The sequence below is a fragment of the Giraffa tippelskirchi genome, chromosome X (genome assembly GCF_054371585.1).
Source record: "Giraffa tippelskirchi isolate mGirTip1 chromosome X, T2T-mGirTip1v1.2.pri, whole genome shotgun sequence".
In the NCBI taxonomy this organism is placed as follows: Eukaryota; Metazoa; Chordata; class Mammalia; order Artiodactyla; family Giraffidae; genus Giraffa; species Giraffa tippelskirchi.
The window spans coordinates 99,961,644-99,985,513 of NC_137289.1; the positions used below are offsets into that span (position 1 = coordinate 99,961,644).

Genomic DNA, 23,870 nt, shown 5'->3' on the forward strand with positions numbered 1-23,870 from the left:
ATTTTTAAGAAGTTGAACCTTAGGGAATGAGAAAAACCACACAAAGCCAGTACCACTGAGTTTACTAAACTTTTATTACTTTTATCTTTGAAGGCTGGAATCATCAAAGTTCTTAGATCAACTTTAAGTGCTGGATGGAGTAAAAAAACCCACCTAGATCTGTGAACAGATCTGACAAACAAGAAAATGCAAAACAAAACCAAAAAGGATGCAAAGACTGTTCTGGGGAGCCAGTCAAATTATTTATTAAAATTTGTTAGAAGTAAACTAAAACATTAATAAATGAAATCAAAATTTTAAACTGAGCTCCAGACTTGAAACTGTTACAAAGGCTCAGGATACAGAACCTTCGGTTGGGTTGAGAGAATTCTCTTTAACAACCTGCTAGTTTGTTCTCCTAGAGCAAGGTGGTGCTTTGTCCTTAGCTGCAATCTCTAACAACATCATCACTCCCAAGTGTAGATGCCATTCTGAAAAAGATCCCCTCAGTTCCTGATGACCCTGAAGGAGGAGGATGCACCAGTGTGGTAACAGAAATGGCTTTCTGGAGAGTCCATTTGGATTTTTTCTCCAGCCATCTAGCATGTGTTCAAGAGGTGCGTATTTCTTTTTAAACTTGAAAAAAACTCCATTGTGAAAAGTGAGTTATGAAGAGTGCTCTTTATTTGAAACCTCCACAACACAGACGCCAATCTTGTCTCGCATTGAATCATTAGCTGTGCACATCAACACATTCCAAGCACAAATTAAGAATTGCAAACAGAACAAAAAAATATATATATATATAATTTTTTCCCCTATCCAAAGGTTTCAAGTCTCAATGCAGCAAATCCTTCTGAACACAGAATCTGAGGAGCACACTGTTCAAACAGTTGGGACAAACGGGTCCCTGTAAAGGCTATTGCCTTTTTAACACATGGGGTGGGGGATCATGGACGGCATGGAATGGGGAGAGGAGGTGAGGAAAAGGGAGCCAGTAGATAGGATGAGCAGGAAAGGGGGAACGGGTATGCGCTGGGGCAGCTGGGACACACACATGGTGAGTTGGTGGACTCATTTATTGGTTTTTGACATTTCTTTCTGGTTCTTTTTCGTTTTCATTTCCCCCTTTCCCAGGTCCAACAATGGTAGAAAAACCCTACAGTAGTGGACGTGGCCCTTTTAGGCCAGCCCAAAGCCTTCAGAGCACTCCTGGATGGCCAATAGTAGCATGTGGCGGAGCTTCTCAAAGCTCTCATAGGCAGGCAGGTCCAGCTGATTAAAACTAGGGAAAGAAGACACATCAACTCGTGACAAAAGATGATAACCAAATCCCTGTGTTCCCACCTGATTTCTGCCTGTATATTCCCAATCTTGTCCTAGCCTTGTCTGCCCTTCTCAAATCTGGCCCCACTACTGGCTACCAGGCACCTAAAATATAACCTGACCCTATCACTCCTCCTTAAATACCATGGCCCAACCATGGTATAAATACCACTTCCCAAATACCATACCCCCTGGAGCCTGAAAACTCCAAGGAGGCATTCAGGGTCACTGGTCACCTCTGCTGAGTTCTTTAGCATTCTGCTCCCTGTAACTTCTTGCTCTGACCATGCTGAGCCCTGGAATATGCCTTGTTCTCACAGGGCAGTTTTCACCTGCAACGTCTCCCCAGCCCCACTGTGAATCTGGGTCATGGGTCAGCTTCTCATCTCAAACACCATCATATCCACAAAAACCACCAAACTGTGAGCGGTATACCCGTAGGTTCAGGGTAGCTGGGGCTAGATTTGGGTTCTTGACTATTCCTGACCATGGTAGGGGCACAGAAGTGGCAAATATGCAAGTTCAATCCAAATGCTGAAAAGAACAAACCCTTCCTCTTACCATGTGTGAGCTGAAGGCAGGCGGTCTGTGGACCTGTCATCCCGATGGATTTGAAACTTCTGAATGCCATTCATGCCTTCAAGGGCAGCAAAACCTTGCAGGGGCACCTTGGAAGTACCTGTGACAAACTGGAGGAACTTGGCACGGTCAGCTTGATCGAAAGAACGCAATGCTCTCCAGAACCACTGGATCTATAGGAATGAACACAAGAAGACAGCATTAGGTAGAGAGCTCCTGGAATAAAGGGGGATGGGATATGGAATGTTAGGCAAGTCCCTTCTGTGGGACAAGTTTCAGTTCCTCCATTCACATGATGACATCACCTGAAAACTGAAACTCCAGAAGAGTGAAGAGTTAGGTTCAGGTAAGCTATCACTCAAAACCCCCCTCCCCTAAGAGTACCGGTTTATTTGGTTGTCATACAAACTAACACTGCTTAAGGATACAGGGAGGGATGCCAGCATCAGCTCACCTGAATAGAGTTGGACTGGTACTTGTGATATTCAGTGTTAGATTTCAAATCGTCAATGTCGATTGTGGGCAGTCCTGATATGAGCAGCTCTAACTCCTGCTCAGTGAAGATGGAAATGAGGCGCTTTGGAATGATCTCATAGAAACCTTCTAAGAAAGCCGCCAGCTGTTTGCGGATGGCTCCTGGGGAAAGAACCGACAAGCCACGTGGCATCTGAATTTGCATAACTGTCAAGAGGTCAGAGACCCCTAATCCAGCAGGATGCTGACTAATCTGCCTACCTCACCCATCACTGTTTCTAGGTCCCTGTATGAGGGTGGATGAAGGGAAATATTTTTTGGTCAGGTTTTTGGACTCCTTTTATGCAAGGCATTTGTGGCTGGCATAGGAGAAAAGAGGAAACAATGTCTGTGTAATGAGTGAGGCCTGACCTTGTCCCATATTGAACAGCTAGGGGGTCTAAGGGACATTTCCCCTACCTGTCATTCTCATCTGGCACACCAGGTGTACATATTCCTTCTTATTTTCCTCTGTTACCAAGATGTTGGCTCCATTGGGTTTGAGGTCACGAACTTCACAGACTCCAAACTCTTGGACCTAGAATACCCAAAATACCTGTAATATGAATCAGGCTTGGTCTAGGATGGGACTTACATAGATACCTGGAAACACACCCTAAACTCTTTGCTGTATCCTGGGCAAAGAAATGAAGCAAGGTCATAAAAAAAAACAACAGTGACTTTTCTCATGAGCTCATAAATCCCTAAATGGAAAAGGCCAAGTGTTTAGTCCTAAAACATATAGAAACTCTCAATACTAAAACGGAAAAGGGCATGGATAACATAACATAATATAATACAAAAAAAAAACTTTATGTAAAGCAATTTTGGGGAAGCGTAACCTTGAGATTGTTTTGTTTTTCATCTATCTCTATTTGCACAATTTTCCTACAATGAAGTACCTTTGGGAATGAAGAATAGTGTACTAGCGTATTTTGTCAGTTCAAGAGCAATCCCGTAACGGGGTTTCCTAAACTAGTTGGGGTGTGCCACAGTCAGGATCTCCTGACTTACCTCAGTGCTGAAGGTGAGATCATAGCCTAGTGTGGAGACATCATTTTCCAGCAGATAAACCAGGCCCTGGTAGAAGTGGTAATCTTCACTCTCCATATCTGTATATCTAGATAAACACAAATAGGGTCATGGGTTGGGGTGGCAGAGAAGCAGCTTAGGGATGGGGCACAAGGACCAGATTTCCAGGCCTGAGGACAGTCCTAGGACTGTGCCACATCCTTACCTGACAGACTTGCCCAAAATGTGTTTGTAGAAGGACCGAGTAAAGTAGCACTCCAGGAGGCGGTTGTCATACACAGCTTTGGCCACGATGCGTCCGACAAACTTGAAGTAGCTGAGGTGGTTGGGGTTGCAGTGAGAAGATGGATTGATGGTGTATGTGACCCGATCACCAGGTGAGGTACGGAACAAGGCATACATAGGGTTAAACATCTCCCGAGAGATGATCATATACCACTCCCGCAGGAGCCCTCCAGCATCCTGCCCTTCTTCTCCTTCAAATACTATATACCTGTTTAAGAGAGCAGAGATAAGGATGTGAAGAAGGCCCAGGACAAATCCAATCTTCTGCACAGCATGACCTGAGTGAGTGACTGAGTGAAGCAGCAGCTGGGGAGTGCAGAGGCAGAGGACAGTGGTAAATGCAGAGTGCCAGGAGAGCCCAGAAGAGAGATGGGGATCTGGGACAGAAAAGGGCATCACTGATGGAAGAGATGTTCTGAAGTGTCAGTAAAGGCTCACTGATATCCCAGAAAACACTAACAGGAAAGATATAAAGGCATAATAAGGCCTTCCCTTAGGGAAAACATGGAGGAGTCATAAAGTGGTATCAAAGAGAGCTGAGCTGAGTTTGATGTCGATTACAATTTGGTGGTGGAAGAGTAGGGTTCAGTTTGTCTTGGAAGCTTGTCTGAATTCCTGTGTGATGACATGGATAGTGAGTCCATGCCACAAGGGGAGGGAGGAATCAAGTTCCTGAGTTCAAGAGCATCATCAAACGACTTCAATAGGTCTATCATCTCACTGGCTCCCATGACACATGATACTGCAAACTGCCAATCTCCTCTAGGTGGCGTCAGAATCACCAGGGAGTGATTACCAATTTGGTGGGGAGCCACTCTTGCAAGTGTGGTCTCCCTCAACCCAGGGTACCATTTGCTCAGCAGGCTTCCCGTTCCTAGTGTAACAATGGAGAAAAGCTCTTTGTGAAGCCATCAGGTGTACCTTCGTAAATTCCACAGACTCTGCTATCTGTATAGGAATTGTTGGGTAGCTCAGCCCAAAGGCCAGCTAGCCAACAGAAAACCAGTCTCATGAGACTGGGCGGAGAATATGGACAGCTCAGTGAGAGCTAGATTCCTCTTAGGAATTCCTACCAGGGAGGGCAAGCACCTCTCTAAGTTCCCCTGAACATCTGGGCCCCAACTAAGCCTTCACTACCAAGGAGGAAGGGTCAGAACCACCCCATCCTGTTTTACTCTCTGCTCTGGGTTCTTACAATCGATTCTTCATTTCTTCAGGGGATTTCCGGTGCAGCTCACGATAGGAGTCTTCAAAGACATGGTCACGACGAACGTGCACAGCCATGTCTTCTTTCCGGAGTCCCTCGTCCAAACGCTCCAGCTCTTGGCGGAAATATCTGGAGAGGTAGGAAAGAAAGGAAAATAAGATTGGGGTGGCAGAGCAGATTTGTTTGACTGATTAGGATGAAGACCCACAGTGATGTTCTGCTCATCCTCCAGACACTTTGACCTCTGCTCTCCACCTTTTTTTCCCTGAGGAAATGCCCAGTATCCTCTGGAGAAGAGAATGGCAACCCAGTCCAGTATTTTTGCCTGCAGAATCCCATGGACAAAGGAGCCTAGCAGGCTACAGTCCATGGGATCGCAAAGAGTTAGACACAACTGAGTGACTAACACTACTACTACTACTGGGAAAGGTAGGTCATTCACTACCAACTCTAAATTTCCCCCATGTCCATCAAATAGGGGCCCACAGACATTATGGCATGGAATTTCTGCAATAAGCAGGTAAGCATGTGTAGGTGCACGGAAAGGAAGAGAAGAGTAAAAAATGACAGGAGTGTTGTGGAAGCCTTCTCGACCCTTCCAAGCCCTTCTGTAAATATATTATGGCTATCTGCATCTCCTGTATTACCCCAAAGGATAGACAGGGATTTTAGAATTCATGTGGTTCAACAAAGGCTTGCACTTCTCTGATGAAGAACAGAGACTAGGTTGGAGAGCACCAAGGAATATTTAGGTACAGTGGCACTTGGTGGCAAAGATGAGTCTCTTCCCCCTGCTTAGCACCATTCCAATCCAAGGCTGCCACCAAGGAAAACTTCTTTCTCTGGAAACATCAACCCCGGAGGATGTTTGGCTCCTTTTTGGGAGGGGAGATACTATTTAGAAAGCCTCCCCCTCAAAACATCCAGGGCACATACTTGCGCTTGACATCGAAGTCGAGGACACGAATGTAGTCTACCAGGACAGCAAAAGGCCCATCAGCGAGGTGGGTGGTGGACTGCCGTAGGATCTGGTTTAACACAGTGCGATGAGTCTCTGACAGGAGAAAGGACAGCAGGAATCAGCACATCATGGGTCACAGAAGAAGGGATGTAAGTCAATCAGCCAGCAACTCTTCCTTGTTTCAGGGAAAAAAAAGTGTGGCACAAAAAGACTCCCAGGCCCAGTCCCTAACTCATTAGCCTCACTTTCCATACACACACACACACAGTCACCCTGCAAATCAGCTGACAACAAAATATATGAAATGACCCCATAGAAAAATGAAGCCTTCTACATTTGGGGGCCTAAGATTTCCCTGTACCTGCAAAGCGAAGAAACTTCTGTGTGTCAGGGGGCAGGCTTGAGGAGATGTGCATAGACGAGGGCTCTCGGGAGAAGAACGGGTCAAGGGAGGAAGGAGTGGCTGGGGTTAAAGGGGCAGGGGAGAGTGGAGGCGGCTCGTCCTTGATGTGTGCCAGCTGGCTCTCACGGGTGTCCCGGACAGGAGGCTTGCTCTCCCGCTCTGTTGCATGGACCAGAAAGAAGGCCTCGACAGCAGGTTGTAGCACTGGGGGTAGGAATGATATAGGACAGCGACCTTTTAAACTTCAACATATAAACCTCTTCCCCTTCAGAATCAAATTTCAAAACTACTAGATGAAAACTTGCAGGAGATACATAATGGTGCCACAGAGGAAGTAAGAGCTTCCAAAGAAAAATGGGATAGACAACCAGTTATAAAGATTCCCCTAGTCTAAAAAGTAAAAGATAACAGCTACTGAAAGAGAAAGCAAATCTTTTTTTCTGATAATGAAGTTGGAGAAAAAAATCCTCTCCTTTGAACTCTCATGGAGACCTGAGGGAGAGGAGTAATCTGGAAGGAAGAAAATTAAGCTGGCAGAAAGGGCCCCAGAGCAGATCAGCAGGCCTGGGCCGTCAGGCCACAGCTTACCTAGCACCGCATGCTGGTCATGGGATTCCTCCAGTTCCTTTAGACACTCTCCCAGCATGTCCCACAGCTCATCCAAGTTCAGCTGCTCACTGAGCAGGGGTAACTCAGGTGGCCTCTCCTCCTTCTCCTTCTCCCCCTGTGGAGTTCCATCTGAGCCTAGATGGCACACAGAGGAGAGAGTCAGGAAGCTTTTTCTTCATTCAGACCAAATGCATAGGCCATTAGAGAAACCAAATAGATTGGTCCACTGGCCACTGAGTAACATCTGAAAGCAAGCTCTAGTCCTACACTGAATGGCATTTAAACGGAATAAAATTAATACAAGAAAAAGTTTGTCTAGTTGCACTAAACACTTCTCAAGTGCTCAATAGCTACATGGAGCTAATGGTTACTGCAGGAAAATTCTACCAGATAGTGTTGGTCTTCTCATTGCCTTCTCAGCTCCCAGAAGACCTATGGATTATTAAATGATCTTGTTGTTGTTGTTCAGGCATGTCCGACTCTTTGCAACCCCATGGAATGCAGCACACCAGGTGTCCCTCTCCTTCACTATCTCCTGGCATTGCTCAAACTCATGTTTGAGCAAACCATCTCATCCTCTGTTGCTCCCTTCTCCTCCTACCCTCAGTCTTTCCCCAGCATCGGGGTCTTTTCCAATTGAATGATCTAATAATTTTTAAAAAACAGATGTCCTATGATGACACTATCCCACAGGAATCTGTTAAAAGGGTGCCCAAAAGCATTCTAGATGAAATTAACCTTGATAAATGCTGCTAATAATAGCATCCACTGTATTCCAGGACTGCTAAGTGTTATATATATACCCATTAACTCAATCCTAACTAGGAACATCCCTATTTTAAATGAAGAAACTGAAAGAGGTCCCCGAGATAGTAAATGGGGAGACAAACACATGCTCTCTTCACACAGTATTGTCACAGTGTCTTTAAAAAAAATATTTATTTATTTTTGGCCATGGTGGGTCTTCATTGCTGTGTGGGCTTTTTCATTGCCATGTGGGCTTTTCTCTAGTTGTGGTGGCTTCTCTTGTTGCAGAGCATGGGCTCTAGAGTGTGAGGGCTTCAGTAGTTGCAGCACCTGGGCTCTAGAACACAGGCTCAATAATTGTGGTGCATGGGCTTAGTTGCTCTGTGGCATATGGGATCTTCCTGGATCAGGGATCAAATCCATGTCTCCTGCATTGGCAGGCAGATTCTTTACCACTAAGCCACCAATGAGGCACCTATTGGTTTATTTGGCTGGCCCATGTCTTCACTGTGGCATGTGGCATCTTTTAGTTGTGGCATGAGAACTCTTAGTTGTGGCATATGGGATCTAGTTCCCTGATCAGGGATTGAACCTGGGTCCCCTGCACTGGGAACACAGTCTTAGCCATTGGACTACCAGGGAAGTCTCGATATCACATATTTCTACTATTATCAGAGGATATGCTCTGAGATATTTTAGCACTTTGAAATTTATTAAGCTAAAGCTCTGGATACGGTTAATTTTGGTAAATGTTCTATATGCATTTCAAAAAGTTTATTCTGTTGTTATTGGCTGTGGTGTCCTGTATATGTCAAAATTATTAATAGTTGTTCAGATCTTTTATATCCTTAGCAGGTTAGTCACCCAGAGCATGTGGGATCTTCCTGGACCAGGGATTGAAGCTGTGTCCCCTGCATTGGCAGGTGGATTCTTTACCATGGAAGCATCAGGGAAGCCCCATAGTTTCTTTACTACAGAAATTGCAGTGTGTGCTAGGAGTCTCCAATGAGGACCAGGTGGTAATGGTTAGTGATTTTAGTTGATTGGTATGGGTCTATCAATATACAGAAACCAGGGTTCACTTAAACAAACGAAAACACTGAGCCTATGTATGTTTAAAGCAGGGGATCAGGCACCCATTCCATGAAGATTGGCTCTCCCTTTTGTTGGGCTGGAAATAGGAAGTAGTACTGACCAATGGACTGAGTATCTTGAGCACTGGGAGATGGCTGGTCCACATCCATGGGTGACTCCTCCCTTCGGACAGATGCCTCTGACTGGCTTGACTCCGACTGGATAAAAGGGAGACAAAGTCACATAAAGGGTGCAACTCTGTTTTCCTCAGGGATAGGCTAGAGGCTGTTCTACAATCTCTCACATATCATTAAGCTTGGAAATAAGCCTCCCATATCTTCCCATATGGAAAGAAAGAGTTTCCTTAGCTCTCCAGTACAAAAGAATGGCCTTCCCACCTCCTCTGCTGTCTTCCACCCTGAGCTAGCATGCTTTTCCAAAGAGCTCCCTGGATGCCTGCCATTTGCCTCCATTCTATTCCAGGCCTGAGTCCAGTCAGGCACCAGCCTCCCGGACTTCAAGACTTCTAGGGACAGTTTATATGTGTGCATGTGTGTGTGTGTGTGTGTGTGTGTATAAAGCTCAGATGGGCAAAAGGTAGGTTTGCTCTTTGTTCCTTTTTGCTCACGAAAGAGGAAATAACAGGGGAATGAATTAATGCAATCTTTGATGGGTGGGACTGGCTTTTTAAACCAACAGGCCTCAAGAGAGCCTTATTTCTTGGATCTTGGGAAGGTAACTTGCATGTTGTATAAGGACAGGCAGACAATGAATGCCATAGTGTATATACATGATGCTAGGCTTTTTCTACAGTCACTCTATGCTAAGATCCTAACAATGAACTGGCTACCTAGGAACCTGAAGGCTTCCTCCTAAAAGAGCCTGAGTGCCTGGGTGCCAAGGGAGTATGAAAAACAGAGGCAGAGACCAGGGTGGAGGGACCAGCCATTGCCAGAAGAGGCTATGTGGGAAGTGTACCAAGCTTGGGAGACTTTCAAGGGCAGGATTCCTGATATGTCTCTGATGCACTTGCATTGTTCCATGAGACTGAAAAATCTTTATCCCGTATCCCCTTAGGACCTAGACACTTAGCATTATGCAGTTTGCAAAAGCGCCACTATTGACTGGATAGCTGGGAGTGGGGTATGATGGCCAAGCTTTAAACCAAACCAAACCAAACCAATGAACAGTCAAGAAAGCACCAAGAAAAATTAACTCTGTTGTCCAGAAGCATTCATATAGCCAACTTAATGCAAAAGCATACAAGGTAAGGGCAATGAAATCCCACTGATGATATGGTGGGAGAGGGAGAAGAGACAAATGAATGAGGGGCCACAGGCATCATGCTAACCGTTGCTGCTTGTTGCTGTCTCCGCGCCCTCTGACCCTCACGTACCATTTGTATAATGGCATCAGCCTCAGCCTCCAGCTGCCGAACAGCTGCCTGGATGCTGCTAGCTGAGCCTAAACCGGAGGAACCTGGGAGAAAGAAAAAAGAAGGTAAGATGTAACCTGTGGAAAGAGGGAATATTCAATTTTCTCTGTCCCATCTCCTGAGCCACCACAAGCATCTTGCTGAGGTCTTTGAGCTCTACACTCAGGCAGTCTTAGAGTGCTCATTGTCAGGCACTAAGAGCTACCATTATAGGTAAGGGCAGGGGACATGGGGCTAGGCAGATGGATGGTGGCAGGTCAGAGTTCTATAGGACAGAAGGGAAGGATTTGGCAGGCCATAGCTGAGGTAACATGGCTACAATATTTTAGCCAGGAGTAATCAAGGAAGCAGAGAGGAGACAAACACAGTGAATTAAATCTTGTTCACTAAAAAATCTGTCCCCAATTTCCTTGTCAGATTTCCATTCCCTTTAATTCCCACTTGCCCTAGTGAAATTTCCTATGTAGACGGCTTGAGTGAGATACAGAATACAGCCACCAACATTTTAAGAAAGGATCATCACTTCTTTTAGAAAAGGTCAAACAGGAAGGAGACACGACATTAAGTCCTGCCCTCCTGGGTCTCGTTTTTCCACCACCAAACTTGCCCCTCAACTGGACACCCCAGTTCCATACCTAGCCTGCCTGTCTGCTTGGCTTTCTTGTTAGCACGGCGTGTGTCATCCCGGAGCTGGATGATGACCTGCAGTACCCTCAAGAAGAACTTCTGGGTAGATGTCTTGGATGTCAACATGGACATAGAAGGCAGCTGGAGCTCCCGGCCACCCAGAGGCCGCTTCTGAGATGCCACGATTACCACATTCTCAGCCACGTCAAACCTGGATAGTGTAGAGGTGGCTCGCATATATTGAGAGCATCAAAGCATAAACACCCAGAACAAGCAGGGCTTTCTTGTGTCAACCAGAGGGTATGGGATTTCAGAAGGAAATCACACATGTAGGAAAAATAGGGCCATATGCATATAGGACAGAAACAAAATTGGCTCAGAGATGAGGGAAAAAATAACTAGAAAACCAGGAAGAACCACTTTTCATAATGTCCCAGACCCCAACTCCACAGCCAGATGGGCAGCTGCCACCTACCTGCTCTGCATTTTGCCTTTCAGCTTGGTGGTCTGCGGCTGTTCCTCAGGCAGGCCATCAGGGGAGAGGGTTTCACACTGGGCTCGCCGCTGCTGTTCTAGATTGTATTCCCGTAGCTCAGCCAGAAGGGTTCCTGGGCAGGCAGAGAAGCCAGGAAGTGTTGAGACTTCCCTACTGAAGCAGCTAAAAGCCAAAACTTTTCAAGAACCTTCCCAGGCCGTCCTCTTGGCTCAGCTGTACTGAACTTGGGGGTGTATAAGAATTCTGGTCCATTCATTTTATTGGGTACTCATGGATCAGCTGCCCAAGGGCCACTGGTTTACCTGGCTTCAAGGATTTGCTGAATCTACGTGAAATGCACCTCAGTGCAGAGGGGAAAAAGTATCTCTTTTGAAGCCTGTATACCTCTCAAACTTCTGAGGTTTTTGTGGTAATCTTGGCAAATTATTAACCTCTTTCCCAACTTGCTTACCCATTTTAACAATGGGGGCTAATATTGCCTAACCTCACAAGGCTGCTTTGAGAATTAGGAGATAACTGTCTAGAATAGTGCCTAGGACACTGCCTGGCCTAAGGGTGCTGAATAAACCAGTGGCAGTCAAGAGGCCTCATCCAGAAGAACTTTGTAATTCTTATGCAGCAAAGAATACCCTAGGTTATATAGTCTAATTGACTCCCATTATCACCTCAGCTCCAGTGACATTTGTGAGAAGGAGATAACTACACAAGTAGCTGAGATCTAGGGAGACCCATGAGTGGGATGGAGGTGGGAGACAACAAAGAGAGTCTCTATGCTGAAAGCAAATCTGACTCTACTCCTTGATTCATAATCACTACACCACCCCAGGTTTTAGTTTTCTTCTTGGTAAAATGGGAAAAAGACTGAACTAGATGATTTATAAGTGTTCTCAGAATTTTTGTACCCTCAAAACTGCACAAAGGCAGAGGGTATTATTCTCTCAATTCTTAAGCCTGAAGGTAGTGTAGGTGCACCTCTCAGGTGGTGAACTGCCTCAGCAGCTTCATCATAGGGCTCTTATGAGCGCCCAGATTGGGAAAGCAATGCCAATTCTATGGGTGCTCATTTTCCCTCACTAAGCAACTGCTGTGTGCCAGGGATTGGGAATATAGGAGAGAAGGCCAGCCTTGCTCTCAGAGAACAACTAAACAGAGGAAAACAGATCCTGACAACCTAGTGATATCAGTGCTGTGATAAAAGCATGCATGGAGGCTGTGCTACAGATGTAGAGAGGATATGATTCAGCCTAGGGGTTCAGGAAGGCTTCCATAAAGAGGTGACACCTAAGTGGAAGGTTTCAGAAAGACAGGGTGCTTTATTCTTATTATTACCTATCTGTTTACAAAGGGTATAACCCAGATGGCGGGCTCCATTCAGTAGCAACTTCAAAACAGTGTCCCGGGTCCCAGGGTCCCCCCGAGAGAGCTGCAGTAACACATTAGCTGCATCCTCTAGGCCTTCTTCAGAACAAGAATGGGATGTCAACACCTGGGGAAAAAAGAACGGAGATCGGGCAAGCCTCAACTTGAGAACTAAAACATTATTCACTCCAGTCAATCCTAATATTATCCACCCCTGTTGACTCTTTCTCCCCCCCAACCTTGGGAGGTCAGAAAAGCTTAGACTTACTTCCACAGAGAGCTGGAGCTGATTTTCAGTGAGGCCAGAGGATACCATCTTAAAGTCTGTGCTGCTGCTGCTGCCGATATCACCAACTTTAGCTGGAGATTTGCTGGCCTTAGTAGTAGTAGTAGCTTTGAGAAACAGAACACTGTAAGCCTCTGAAACTCACCTGCTACAGACTTAAAGTGGCAGAGTCAAGGAATCACTGCACTGCCCAGGGTTTCAAAATGGAAAAGTTGTGAAAATGAAGATCCACCCCTTCTCCATGGCCAAATCCAAATGACTTGGAATGCCAAGTACTCTTATGGTACCTTCTAAAATGACAAAGAATCTCAGCTATTTATCTCAACTGTTCCTCTCCCATAAGAGGGCCCTCTGAAAGCCCCCTTCTTCAAAATCTGTTTCTTCAAATGATTCTTATTAGTCTGCCGCAAAGCTCATTCCCTTTACTTCCTGGGATGGCCTGGCTACTCGATCCTACCATGATTCACATTGCATTCTGCTTTTTTTTTTTTTTAATCCACACTCTTATTTATTTGGCTGTGCTGGGTCTTAGTTGCAACACGTGGGACCTTTAGTTGTGGCATGTGGGATCTAGTTCTGGCCAGAAATTGAACCCAGGTCCCTGCATTGTGAGCCCCGAGTCTTAGCCACTGGACCACCAGGGAAGTCCATATCCTGCCTGCTCTTGAGCTGTTTCCTCTGAGAACTGGCTCCCTCAACCAGGCTAGAAAGATTGGGGTTTCTTTTGTGCTTAGCCTAGAGGAACCCATATTCAGTGGTCTTCCCAGGACAGAGGGAGAGAGGAAAGGAGGGAGAGAGGGAGGGAAGGAAAGGAAAGAAGGGGGGAAGACACAGAACTCTGACCAATGAGGGTGAGAATTAACATACTTGGCTATCATAAACACAAACCAAGTTGACTGCTGTCATTCAGGGAGGAATACCTGGATGGAGGAGTTGAGAGTGAGGTGGATGTATACACCCCGTATCTCCCAGCCTACATCCACACTTACTTGAAACAGTAGTGGTAGCAGTTGTGGGGGTAGTCACTGTGGTTGAAGCGGCTACGGCAATGGTGGATATAGCCGTGGCAGCAACCAGGGCTGGAACAGAAGTGACAGGGGTGGTTGCAGCAGGCGGAGTGGACGTGCTGGAGGTGGCAGTGATAGTGGTGGTAGATGTGGTTGAGGTGGCAACAGTGGTAGAGGAAGCACTGCTGCCAGAATTAGCCTGTGCTTCCGATACTTTGTTTTCTGGGAGAGCAATTGAGATGAGAGAAAGGAGTCTGAGGAGCTTCTCAGTTAAGAGAGAGCTCCGGCGGATGACTGGGTGTGACAACATGTTCATGAGTTGTCCCAGTGGAGAGGCTTCGAGGCTGTATGGGGAGGTTTCCCCCTCACCACCAGCGCTCACTGGCACTGACTTCACGGAGTTCTTGCCTTTCCGGCTGACATTCATGTTGTCCAGTTTTACCAGTAAGTCCCAGAAGTCTGTGCAAATGCCACTGCTGGTGGACTGTGAAGAGCACGGGCTGCAGGCCTTATTGCCCCTCTCCCGATCACTCTCACAGTTTGTTTCTTTGGTCCGCTGCTGTGTGAAGTGACTGGGAAACACCTGCCAGGAAAAGAAAGACAGGTTTGGTCTAGGAGGTCTACATAGAAACTATCTTCCTGACAAGGAAAGACACTGGCACCTAGCTCTCCACTCCTTAGGACAGCTTTGGTAACACTGGAGAGATGTAACATAGGAGTTTCATCCAACTGAAGCAGCCTAGAGAAATGAACAAAAGCTTTGTAGGGACACAAAGAATTAGTAAACTTTTCTGAGCATTGATCTCTGTACTTAAAAATGGTGGTGGGGGGAATACCTACACTATCATGCAAAATTGTTGAGATTAGAGGTAATGTATTCTGCATAGTGCTTGGCAGCAAAGCTTATTAGAAAGAGAACTGTATTAAGTTCTAGGTCCAGTCATCTCCATCACTAGCCATATGACAAAGCCACTAAAGATTTCTGCATCCCAGCTTCTTCATCTGTACAATTGGGACCATACAGACCACTGAAGGTTGATGAATGAATGAGACAATGCATAAAAATTGTAAAGAGAAAAAAAAAACCCACAAAATTATTTATTGGACAATTCCCAGAAACAATAGACATCTCAGCACCAAGAGTAAGGACCTGTGCGCTCCCTCAGAGTTCAGATTTCACTAGGCTATGGATGAACCCAGGAGTTAGGTTCCTCTAAGCTCCTCACCTTGGCCAATTGAATGAGTGTATCCAGAACATGTCTGCAGACAACAGGAGCAGCCTGGGGGTGGATATGGACAGTGGAGCCACTACTCGCATGTTTCTCAGTATGTTTGCGACCCCCTGAACGCTGGATCTGGAATATATTAGTCCTGCAGCCTAGGGCTGCATCCATGGATACTGAGAGCCAGGAAAGCTGGTTGGAACTCTTAGACTCCATCTTGTGTAGCAGGTCCAGGGGCCGGTTCTCATGGCTGCTTGACCCACAGCTCTTGCTTGACTTTTTGCCCTTTTCCTCACTTGAAGAGAGCTTGGGTGTTTCAATGCAAAGCTCACTCTCACTGCTGCGCTGCAAGATGGAAAGCAGGCTACGGATAACCCAGTGGCGGGTCTGGGCATGGTAGCAGAGATTTCTCAGTACTCGGTGAAGACGGCTAGTATTGAGTTTTGGCTCATCCACAAAAAGTAGGACCAGGAGACAAGACAGGGCTTCGTGATCCAGGAGGAGCCGTCCTCGGAGACGTAGGAGGGTGTCCACATTACTGCCAGAAGGCCTGGAACAGAGCATGGTTTCTGGGTAACACTTCGGCTAGAGCTCTGGGATAAGGTTTAGCCCTAGGGGAGGGGGATGAGCTGATACATCCTAGGCGGCTTGAGAAGAGAGTGTGTCCAGCCCAAGAACTGTAAGGGCTCTTTATATAGTAATAAGAGCTGTCTCAAGTGCCTACTATGTACCATATACTCTATAATATCTGTAACAACTTCCTCAAAGGGCCACTGTAAAGATCAGAGAACCATCCAGTTTTGAGACGATGAGCGAGAGGCTCAAACAGATTAAGTAACTTGCCCTACACCACATGACGACTGAGAAGAGAGCAGAGACGGCAGGCCAGGTCTGTATTATCAACTGGTAAAATTGGACTGCCCCTAGTGCTAGAAGACAATACTTACTTTGGCCTTCTATAGACTACCAGGATGTTGCCTGCTGAATAGGGACTCCCTTCATGTTTTGGCATGTTAGGTCTGTTCTGCTTTGGCCTGGTTAAAAATGAAATCTTCTGCAGCCTAATCTGTAGTCTCAAGACAAGTGGCTCTTGCTATTTTCCTATTTGTGTGGGAGGCAGGTGGCTTCCTTTGCTGTAATCACAGCTACAACCTGGTGCCTGCCTGCCTTACGTTATGCTTCTGGTCTACAGTAGCTACACTAACCCAAAAGTGTGGCTTTTTTGAAGAGAGAGTTAAAAAATCTGGCTTCCCCGTTCATTCAAGTAAATACCCTAGACAGGTTATCCAGCCTCTCCACCTAAAAATAAAGGGAGCTGGACTACTAGTAGACATGAAAGGTGGTATGGCAAGGAGAGAAAAGACAGGCAAAAGGTACCTATTATGGCTGCTGCTACCCCCCATCTGGAAGGTGCCACCTCTTTGCACAGCAAGGCGAGTGTACTGGACCCCACGGTTGCCACTCAGGCGACTGGTGAAGGCTGGAAGGAAAGAAAAAGGAAACTGAAGTTGGGGAAGGGACATGTACTGAGCTGGGTCCAGGTAATACAAAGGGGAACAAAGAGTTTCATGTGGCCAAAGCTAGACATTACAGAGCCCTCCCACTTGCCTCCCTCTGTACCCGGGCTTCGGAGAATGGCAGAGAGTGCAGAGGTGCTGCTGTGCCCAAAAAGCCGCTCATGCATGAGCTGCCTCTGCCGGGCTTCCTGCTCTCGCCTCAGGGCTTGAGCTTCAGCTGCAATGTCAGGTGGCATCACGGCCAACACACTGTCCTCCATGTCCTCTAGGACACTACGGCGCAGGTCTGAGGGCAGAGTCTGGATGAAGGTCACAGGGTCCATGGGGGTGTCTGAACTGGCATTTTGTGCTAGTTCCCGTCGCTGTTGCTCAGCTCTCTGCTGTGCCAGTACCTACAGAGCAGAAGAATGTCAATGGGGCATACCATGGCGAGGCAGCCTGGCCCACCAGCCCCCTACCTGCCTCACATACTTCCTCCTGGATGGCTGGAGGCAAGGCAGCAAGGAACTCAGGGCTCACTTCAGTGACACCAGGATTCCCCACCACTGCAGGAGCAGAGTTATTTGTTGAGGGGGCAGTTCGTGTTGGTGGACGAATGCCCAGCTGGTTCTGTAGGACTTCTCGGCGAATGTCATCAGGCAGGGCGGCCAGAAAAGAGGGGTCCACACCTTCAGGGAGACTAATACCTTCGGGGAGACACAAGATGTGAAGGGATTCTCACTTCTACTGACTGAAGGAAATCCATGGCCTTGCATGAGCTTTCAGTCCTCATTTTATGCCAGGGACACAGGACATACAGAGAAGGACAACCCACCCTTCCTTAGGCTCAGAACAGCTTCTTGTTATGTGCCAAGTTCTGTGTGTGTGGTCTCAATTAACCTTCATCAAGACCCCACCATTAAAAAAAAAAAGACCCCATCATGTAGCTATCATCACCCTTTCAGTATCAATGAGGATCAGGGAAGTTAAGCAATGGCTCCAGATCCTATAAGTAGGAGGTGGCAGAGAGGGGATTTGAGCTAAGATCAGTTTGACTCCAAAGTCCTGGGCTCATTCCATTGTGCAGCATCAGTTCAGTTCAGCCGCTCAGTCGTGTCCGGCTCTTTGTGACCCCATGAATCGCAGCACACCAGGCCTCCCAGTCCATCACCAACAACCGGAGTTTACCCAAACCCATGTCCATCGAGTCGGTGATGCCATCCAACCATCTCATCCTCTGTTGTCCCCTTCTCCTCCTGCCCCCAATCGTTCCCAGCTTTAGGGTCTTTCCCAATGAGTCAACTCTTTGCATCAGGTGGCCAAAGTATTGGAGTTTCAGCTTCAACATCAGTCCTTCCAATGAACACCCAGGACTGATCTCCTTTAGGATGGACTGGTTGGACCTTCTTGCAGTCCAAGGGACTCTCAAGAGTCTTCTCCAGCACCACAGTTCAAAAGCATCAATTCTTTGGCGCTGAGCTTTCTTCACCATCCAACTCTCACATTCATACATGACTACTGGAAAAACCATAGCCTTGACTAGATGGACCTTTGCTGGCAAAGTAATGTCTCTGCTTTTTAATATGCTATCTAGGTTGGTCATAACCTTCCTTCCAAGGAGTAAGCGTTTTTTAATTTCATGGCTGTAGTCACCATCTGCAGCGATTTTGGAGCCCAGAAAAATAAAGTCTGACACTGTTTCCACTGTTTCCCCATCTATTTCCCATGAAGTGATGGGACCAGATGCCATGATCTTAGTTTTCTGAACACTGAGCTTTAAGCCAACATTTTCACTCTCCTCTTTCATGTTCATCAAGAGGCTCTTTAGTTCTTCTTCACTTTCTGCCATAAGGGTGGTGTCATCTGCATATTGAGTTTATTGATATTTCTCCCAGCAATCTTGATTCCAGCTTGTGTTTCTTCCAGCCTAGCGTTTCTCATGATGTACTCTGCATATAAGTTAAATAAGCAGGGTGACAATATACAGCCTTGACGTACTCCTTTTCCTATTTGGAACCAGTCTGTTTTTCCATGTCTGGTTTTAACTGTTGCTTCCTGACCTGCATACAGGTTTCTCAAGAGACAGGTCAGATGGTCTGGTATTCCCATCTCTTTCAGAATTTTCCACAGTTTATTGTGATCGACACAGTCAAAGGCTTTGGCATGGTCAATAAAGCAGAAATAGATGTTTTTCTGGAAATCTCTTGCTTTTTCGCGGAGAAGGCACTGGCACTCCATTCAGGTACTCTTGCCTGGAAAATCCCATGGACGGAGGAGCCTGGTAGGCTGCAGTCTGTGGGGTCGCTAAGAGTCGGACAGGACATGACTGAGCGACTTCACCTTCACTTTCCCCTTTCATGCACTGGAGAAGGAAATGGCAACCCACTCCAGTATTCTTGCCTGGAGAATCCCAGGGACGGCGGAGCCTGGTGGGCTGCCGTCTATGGGGTCGCACAGAGTTGGACACGACTGAAGTGACTCGGCAGCTTGCTTTTTCGATGACCCAGCGGATGTTGGCAATTTGATCTCTGGTTCCTCTGCCTTTTCTAAAACCAGCTTGAACATCTGGAAGTTCACAGTTCATGTATTGCTGAAGCCTGGCTTGGAGAATTTTGAGCATTACTTTACCAATGTGTGAGATGAGTGCAATTGTGTGGTAGTTTGAGCATTCTTTGGCATTGCCTTTCTTTGGGATTGGGATGAAAACTGACCTTTTCCAGTCCTGTGGCCACTGCTGAGTTTTCTAGATTTGCTGGCATATCGAGTGCAGCATTTTCACAGCATCATCTTTCAGGATTTGATATAGCTCAACTGGAATTCCATCACCTCCACTAGCTTTGTTCGTAGTGATGCTTTCTAAGGCCCACTTGACTTTACATTCCAGGATGTCTGGCTCTAGGTGAGTGATCACACCATCGTGATTATCTGGGTCGTGAAGATCTTTTTTGTACAGTTCTTCTGTGTATTCTTGCCACCTCTTCTTAATATGTTCTGCTTCTGTTAGGTCCATACCATTTCTGTCCTTTATTGAGCCCATCTTTCCATGAAATGTTCCCTTGGTATCTCTCAATTTTCTTTAAGAGATCTCTAGTCTTTCCCATTCTGTTGTTTTCCTCTATTTGTTTGCATTGATCACTAAGGAAGGCTTTCTTATCTCTCCTTGCTATTCTTTGGAACTCTGCATTCAAATGGGAATATCTTTCCTTTTCTCCCTTGCTTTTTGCTTCTCTTCTTTCCCCAGCTATTTGTAAGGCCTCCTCAGACAGCCATTTTGCTCTTTTGCATTTCTTTTCCATGGGGATGGTCTTGATCCCTGTCTCCTGTACAATGTCACGAACCTCTGTCCATAGTTCATCAGGTACTCTATCAGATCTAGTCCCTTCAATCTATTTGTCACTTCCACTGTATAATCATAAGGGATTTGATTTAGGTCATACCTGAATGGTCTAGTGGTTTTCCCTACTTTCTTCAATTTAAGTCTGAATTTGGCAATAAGGAGTTCATGATCTGAGCCACAGTCTGCTCCCGGTCTTGTTTTTGCTGACTGTAGCATACCCTTACTGCAGGTCCTCCTCCTACACATATGCCGCCCTTTATCTGGATGGAATGGTTTGACTGGTGGGCATTTCCACACCAAGGGCTACTAGAAGTCTCAACAATGCCAAGATGGCCTGAGCACACATGGAGCTCACCTGCAAGAGGATCTTCTTCTTCACTGCTTGTTGAAGGCAGTGGCTCTTCCAGGATTCCCCGGGAATCTGCTCCAGAAATGGCCACCGCGGAATCTCTGGTGGAAGAACTCTCAGAGGATGCAGGGGGAGAGCTGAAGGAAATCATTTTCAGGTTGTTCTCTGAACCATATTTTCAAACTTATAAAATACTCCTACAGTACCCCTTTTTTCATAGAAGCCAAGTTGATTTCCCCAGTGTACAAAGCATGGGCATTAGTTACTAAATATGAATGTGGCTTGAAATACCTGCCAACACATCCTGCCCTCATCTCACTCACACAGTGCTTACCTGTCCTCAGGGGGCTGGGTAGGTTCCCCTGACCCATCACCCCTGCCTTGTACTTCTGTCACAACTGGTGGGGCATCCCCAGGAGTGGAGCTGCCTGCTGTGGGCTGCTCAGAACTGCCAGTTGCTGGGGCGTCACCCACAGCCTCCTCCAGGGTACAGGAAGCCAGGCTGCTAGTATCCATGGGAGAGCCTTCCAGTTGACTGCTGACAGCTGTCAGAGCATCAGAATCTTCAGCTCTCTCTGGGGAAAGAGAGGCTAGGAGGAAGTCACATGGAGAGGTTAGATCTCTGCTTCTGGGGGCAAGGGGGGGGGGCTGAATTAAGAAGCAGCCAGATCAGACTTCTTACTTCTTTAACTTCACTTCAGACGCTGGCCTGATGCTCCCCTCTCAATTTCATTTGCTTAGAACTTAGCTCAAATCCTTTTTATCATTTGTTGAACATTTATGGTGTTCCAAGCATGCCTGTGAAACATCTTCTCTAGGCATCCCAGATAAGGGATCTTGTCACTTTCAGATTCCCTACAGGCATCATTTGCACAAGCACTTATCTAAACAAACAAGGGTCCTTAAAGGCAAAACCCCCTACACCCAAAGGTGTCTCTGGAGTAAATCATATGCAGTACGGTAAAGAGCATGGATGGCAAACAGGTTTGTTTACCCTGTTGGAACACTGCTGAGAAGAATTTTGAGGCCCCATTTCAAACCAGTGGGAAATAGTGCCATGAAATAAATGTGTTGGCCAGGATAGGAGACCTGTTATATGTGTGGTCACGTGCTTGCCAGTCCTAGAAATGCTGAAGAAAAGCAAGCTTCAGAGTTACACAGATCTGGATTTTAATCACAGCTCAACCACTTACTGAGTGACCTTGGGCTAATTGTTTCACTCTGAGTTTCAGTTTATTCATAGAGATAATCACCCTCTACTTCTTTTTAAAGAAGTTAAAGAAGCCTCACATGATAGCCAGGAACAGAGTGATCACCTCAAACTGTTGGTGCCAATAAAGCACTCAGATGTATATATAATCACATGAGGACACAGAGAAAAAACCTCAACTCTAGCTAAAAAGGTAATGTACAATTTGTTGTTGTTCAGTCTCTAAGTAGTATCCAACTCTTTGAGACCCCATGGACCGCAGCGTGCCAGGCTCCTCTGTCCTTCACTATCTCTCAGAGTTTGCTCAAACTCATGTCCATTGAGTTGGTGATGCTATCTAACCATCCCATCCTCTGCCGCCCCCTTATGAGACCTAATTATGAGGACTTGAGCTTCTACTTTAGAAATTCTCTAAAGTAAGAGAGTAAAGAGAAACTACAAAGATGTCCATTCTTCCCTCCTGTTTTACCCCTACCCTCAAACCCTGAAATTCTACTTACTTATAGTGGGAGCTGGGGATAGCTCCATCTGAGTTGTTTCTGCTTCTCCACTTGGCCTTGTGGGACCCAATTCCTCTGGCTCTACAGGCATCAATAGCTGTGTAGAGCTCCCACCTTCTCCAATTGGGGACTGCAGCTCTTGAGGAATCTCTCCCAAGGCTGGTGGGGTTGGGAGTGTTGGTTGCTGTTGGGAGGGCTGCAGAGTGACAAGGGTCTCCCTGGGCTCAGATGTAGCTACATCAGTTGAAGATGGGGTTGCTGGGTAGCTGTCAGGCATAGGAGTCCCATCTTTCTCGGAAAGAATGACAATAAGGTTGTTAAAGGGCAATCAGTCAAGGACAGGGGGAGCCACTCAATCAGCACATGTGGCATGACAATTATCCCACTCAGTGATGCAGCATTCCCATCAACCACCAATTGCTCCCAGGAACAGCACCTGGCTGGTCTGGTATCTCGGGCTGAGGGCTAAGGCACAGTGCCATTAGTGCCAAGAACCAAAGATCTGACTCTTTGTAGACCCTAAGAATTAAATCCTTTCTGTGCACCGGGTGGAGGGGGAGAGTTTAAGTTACTTTATAATATTTGCCTCACGTTACATATCACCTGTCCCCTTCCACCTCCTTTTTCTTGCAGTCCTAATTATCCAAGCAGCATCTACAACTCTGATGGAAGCAACAGTGTTAAAACTAAATGTGAATGTGCTACACATCAGGGAAAGTAGTAAGTTGTATAGTTATCTTCTAATTGGGGCCTAAAATCCCTACCCCACAACAATACAACTTACTACCTCACCCCAGCATGAGCAGAGTCCTCTAGCAACAGCAGCAGGCAAAGGGCCATTTTACCTGATGACAGACCCTTTCAATGACCTTCTGCCAGATTCAGGGCACCAGGACACCTACCCTCTTTCACTGCTTTAAAAAATATTGTGTAGGCTTTAGTACAATCATTTCCCAACTCAAGTGCCGAAGGAGACAGAAGGTATAGGGTAGTAGAAGGAAGTTCTGAGGAAATAGGGGTAGGGGAGACATATAATACCACATAGACCAGTTATTAGAATCACAGTCACAAAATGGCTACTGACATTAGGCACATTAGAAGGAGGAATCAAAAGTATTTAGTAGTAATACCATTTAGCCCATAGAGCTACCCTCCCTCAAAGCAGACTGCCCAAGGCAACATTTGATTCCACAGACCCATGAAGTTTATATAAAAAGAAAAAATAAAAAGAGACTAACACAGGGTCACCAACTTTTAATTTAACCAAGTAAGAAAGAAAATCCATTATCATTTAATAAAAATATTCTGATACCAAAGAAGTAGGAAATACATAATCTCTGTAATTTATAACAGTCCTTTACATTGAACAAGTTCAGCTTTCTGAAAAAGTCATTAAACTTCCCTCATTCTGTTAACTTCCACTGAGGACTAGCATTTAGGAACCACTGTCAGGTGTTCTCATGAAGCACCACACCACGATGGTCACTAAAAAGGACAGGACACATAGCCTCACTACACATGCCAGAACGCAGTACAGCATAATCAGAATGAGAACCTAAACAGAGTACGTTGAAGGGGAAGTGCACCACCGTGGGAAAGACAGTAGACTGTATAGTTATCTCCAAGATGGGGTATGACCCTAAAACTATACAATCTACTACCTCATCCCACAGAGCACCAGTGTTCATCTTCAGTCTACCTGGGCCAGCTACTTGGGTCAGGAAAAAGAATCAACCAGTAATTAGCAAGAAGGAAAAATGGGAAGGAGAGTTACCTGAGAGGTTCTGTTCAGTGGAGTCATTTGTCTTAGATGCAGTACACTGCAAAGAA

At 46.2% G+C, this 23,870-nt stretch overlaps 1 protein-coding gene across 1 annotated transcript in view; it reads right to left on the minus strand.

The window, feature by feature from the left end:
• Positions 1-641: 641 nt before the first annotated feature.
• Positions 642-23,870, minus strand: part of HUWE1 (HECT, UBA and WWE domain containing E3 ubiquitin protein ligase 1) — a 166,418-nt gene continuing 143,189 nt past the window's right edge. The window contains exons 60-84 of the mRNA XM_081565454.1: positions 23,815-23,860; positions 22,041-22,328; positions 20,665-20,905; positions 20,337-20,467; positions 17,137-17,351; positions 16,769-17,057; positions 16,526-16,628; positions 15,152-15,698; positions 13,908-14,508; positions 12,901-13,025; positions 12,603-12,759; positions 11,253-11,385; positions 10,786-10,988; positions 10,067-10,194; positions 8,837-8,933; positions 6,874-7,029; positions 6,244-6,489; positions 5,858-5,975; positions 4,910-5,050; positions 3,635-3,922; positions 3,412-3,517; positions 2,818-2,935; positions 2,339-2,520; positions 1,867-2,057; positions 642-1,264 (exon numbers count right to left, since the gene is read on the minus strand). Of these exons, the coding sequence (XP_081421580.1) occupies positions 1,162-1,264; positions 1,867-2,057; positions 2,339-2,520; positions 2,818-2,935; positions 3,412-3,517; positions 3,635-3,922; positions 4,910-5,050; positions 5,858-5,975; positions 6,244-6,489; positions 6,874-7,029; positions 8,837-8,933; positions 10,067-10,194; positions 10,786-10,988; positions 11,253-11,385; positions 12,603-12,759; positions 12,901-13,025; positions 13,908-14,508; positions 15,152-15,698; positions 16,526-16,628; positions 16,769-17,057; positions 17,137-17,351; positions 20,337-20,467; positions 20,665-20,905; positions 22,041-22,328; positions 23,815-23,860 (4,953 nt within the window). The 3' untranslated portion in view covers positions 642-1,161. The remainder of the gene's footprint in view (positions 1,265-1,866; positions 2,058-2,338; positions 2,521-2,817; positions 2,936-3,411; positions 3,518-3,634; positions 3,923-4,909; positions 5,051-5,857; positions 5,976-6,243; positions 6,490-6,873; positions 7,030-8,836; positions 8,934-10,066; positions 10,195-10,785; positions 10,989-11,252; positions 11,386-12,602; positions 12,760-12,900; positions 13,026-13,907; positions 14,509-15,151; positions 15,699-16,525; positions 16,629-16,768; positions 17,058-17,136; positions 17,352-20,336; positions 20,468-20,664; positions 20,906-22,040; positions 22,329-23,814; positions 23,861-23,870) is intronic.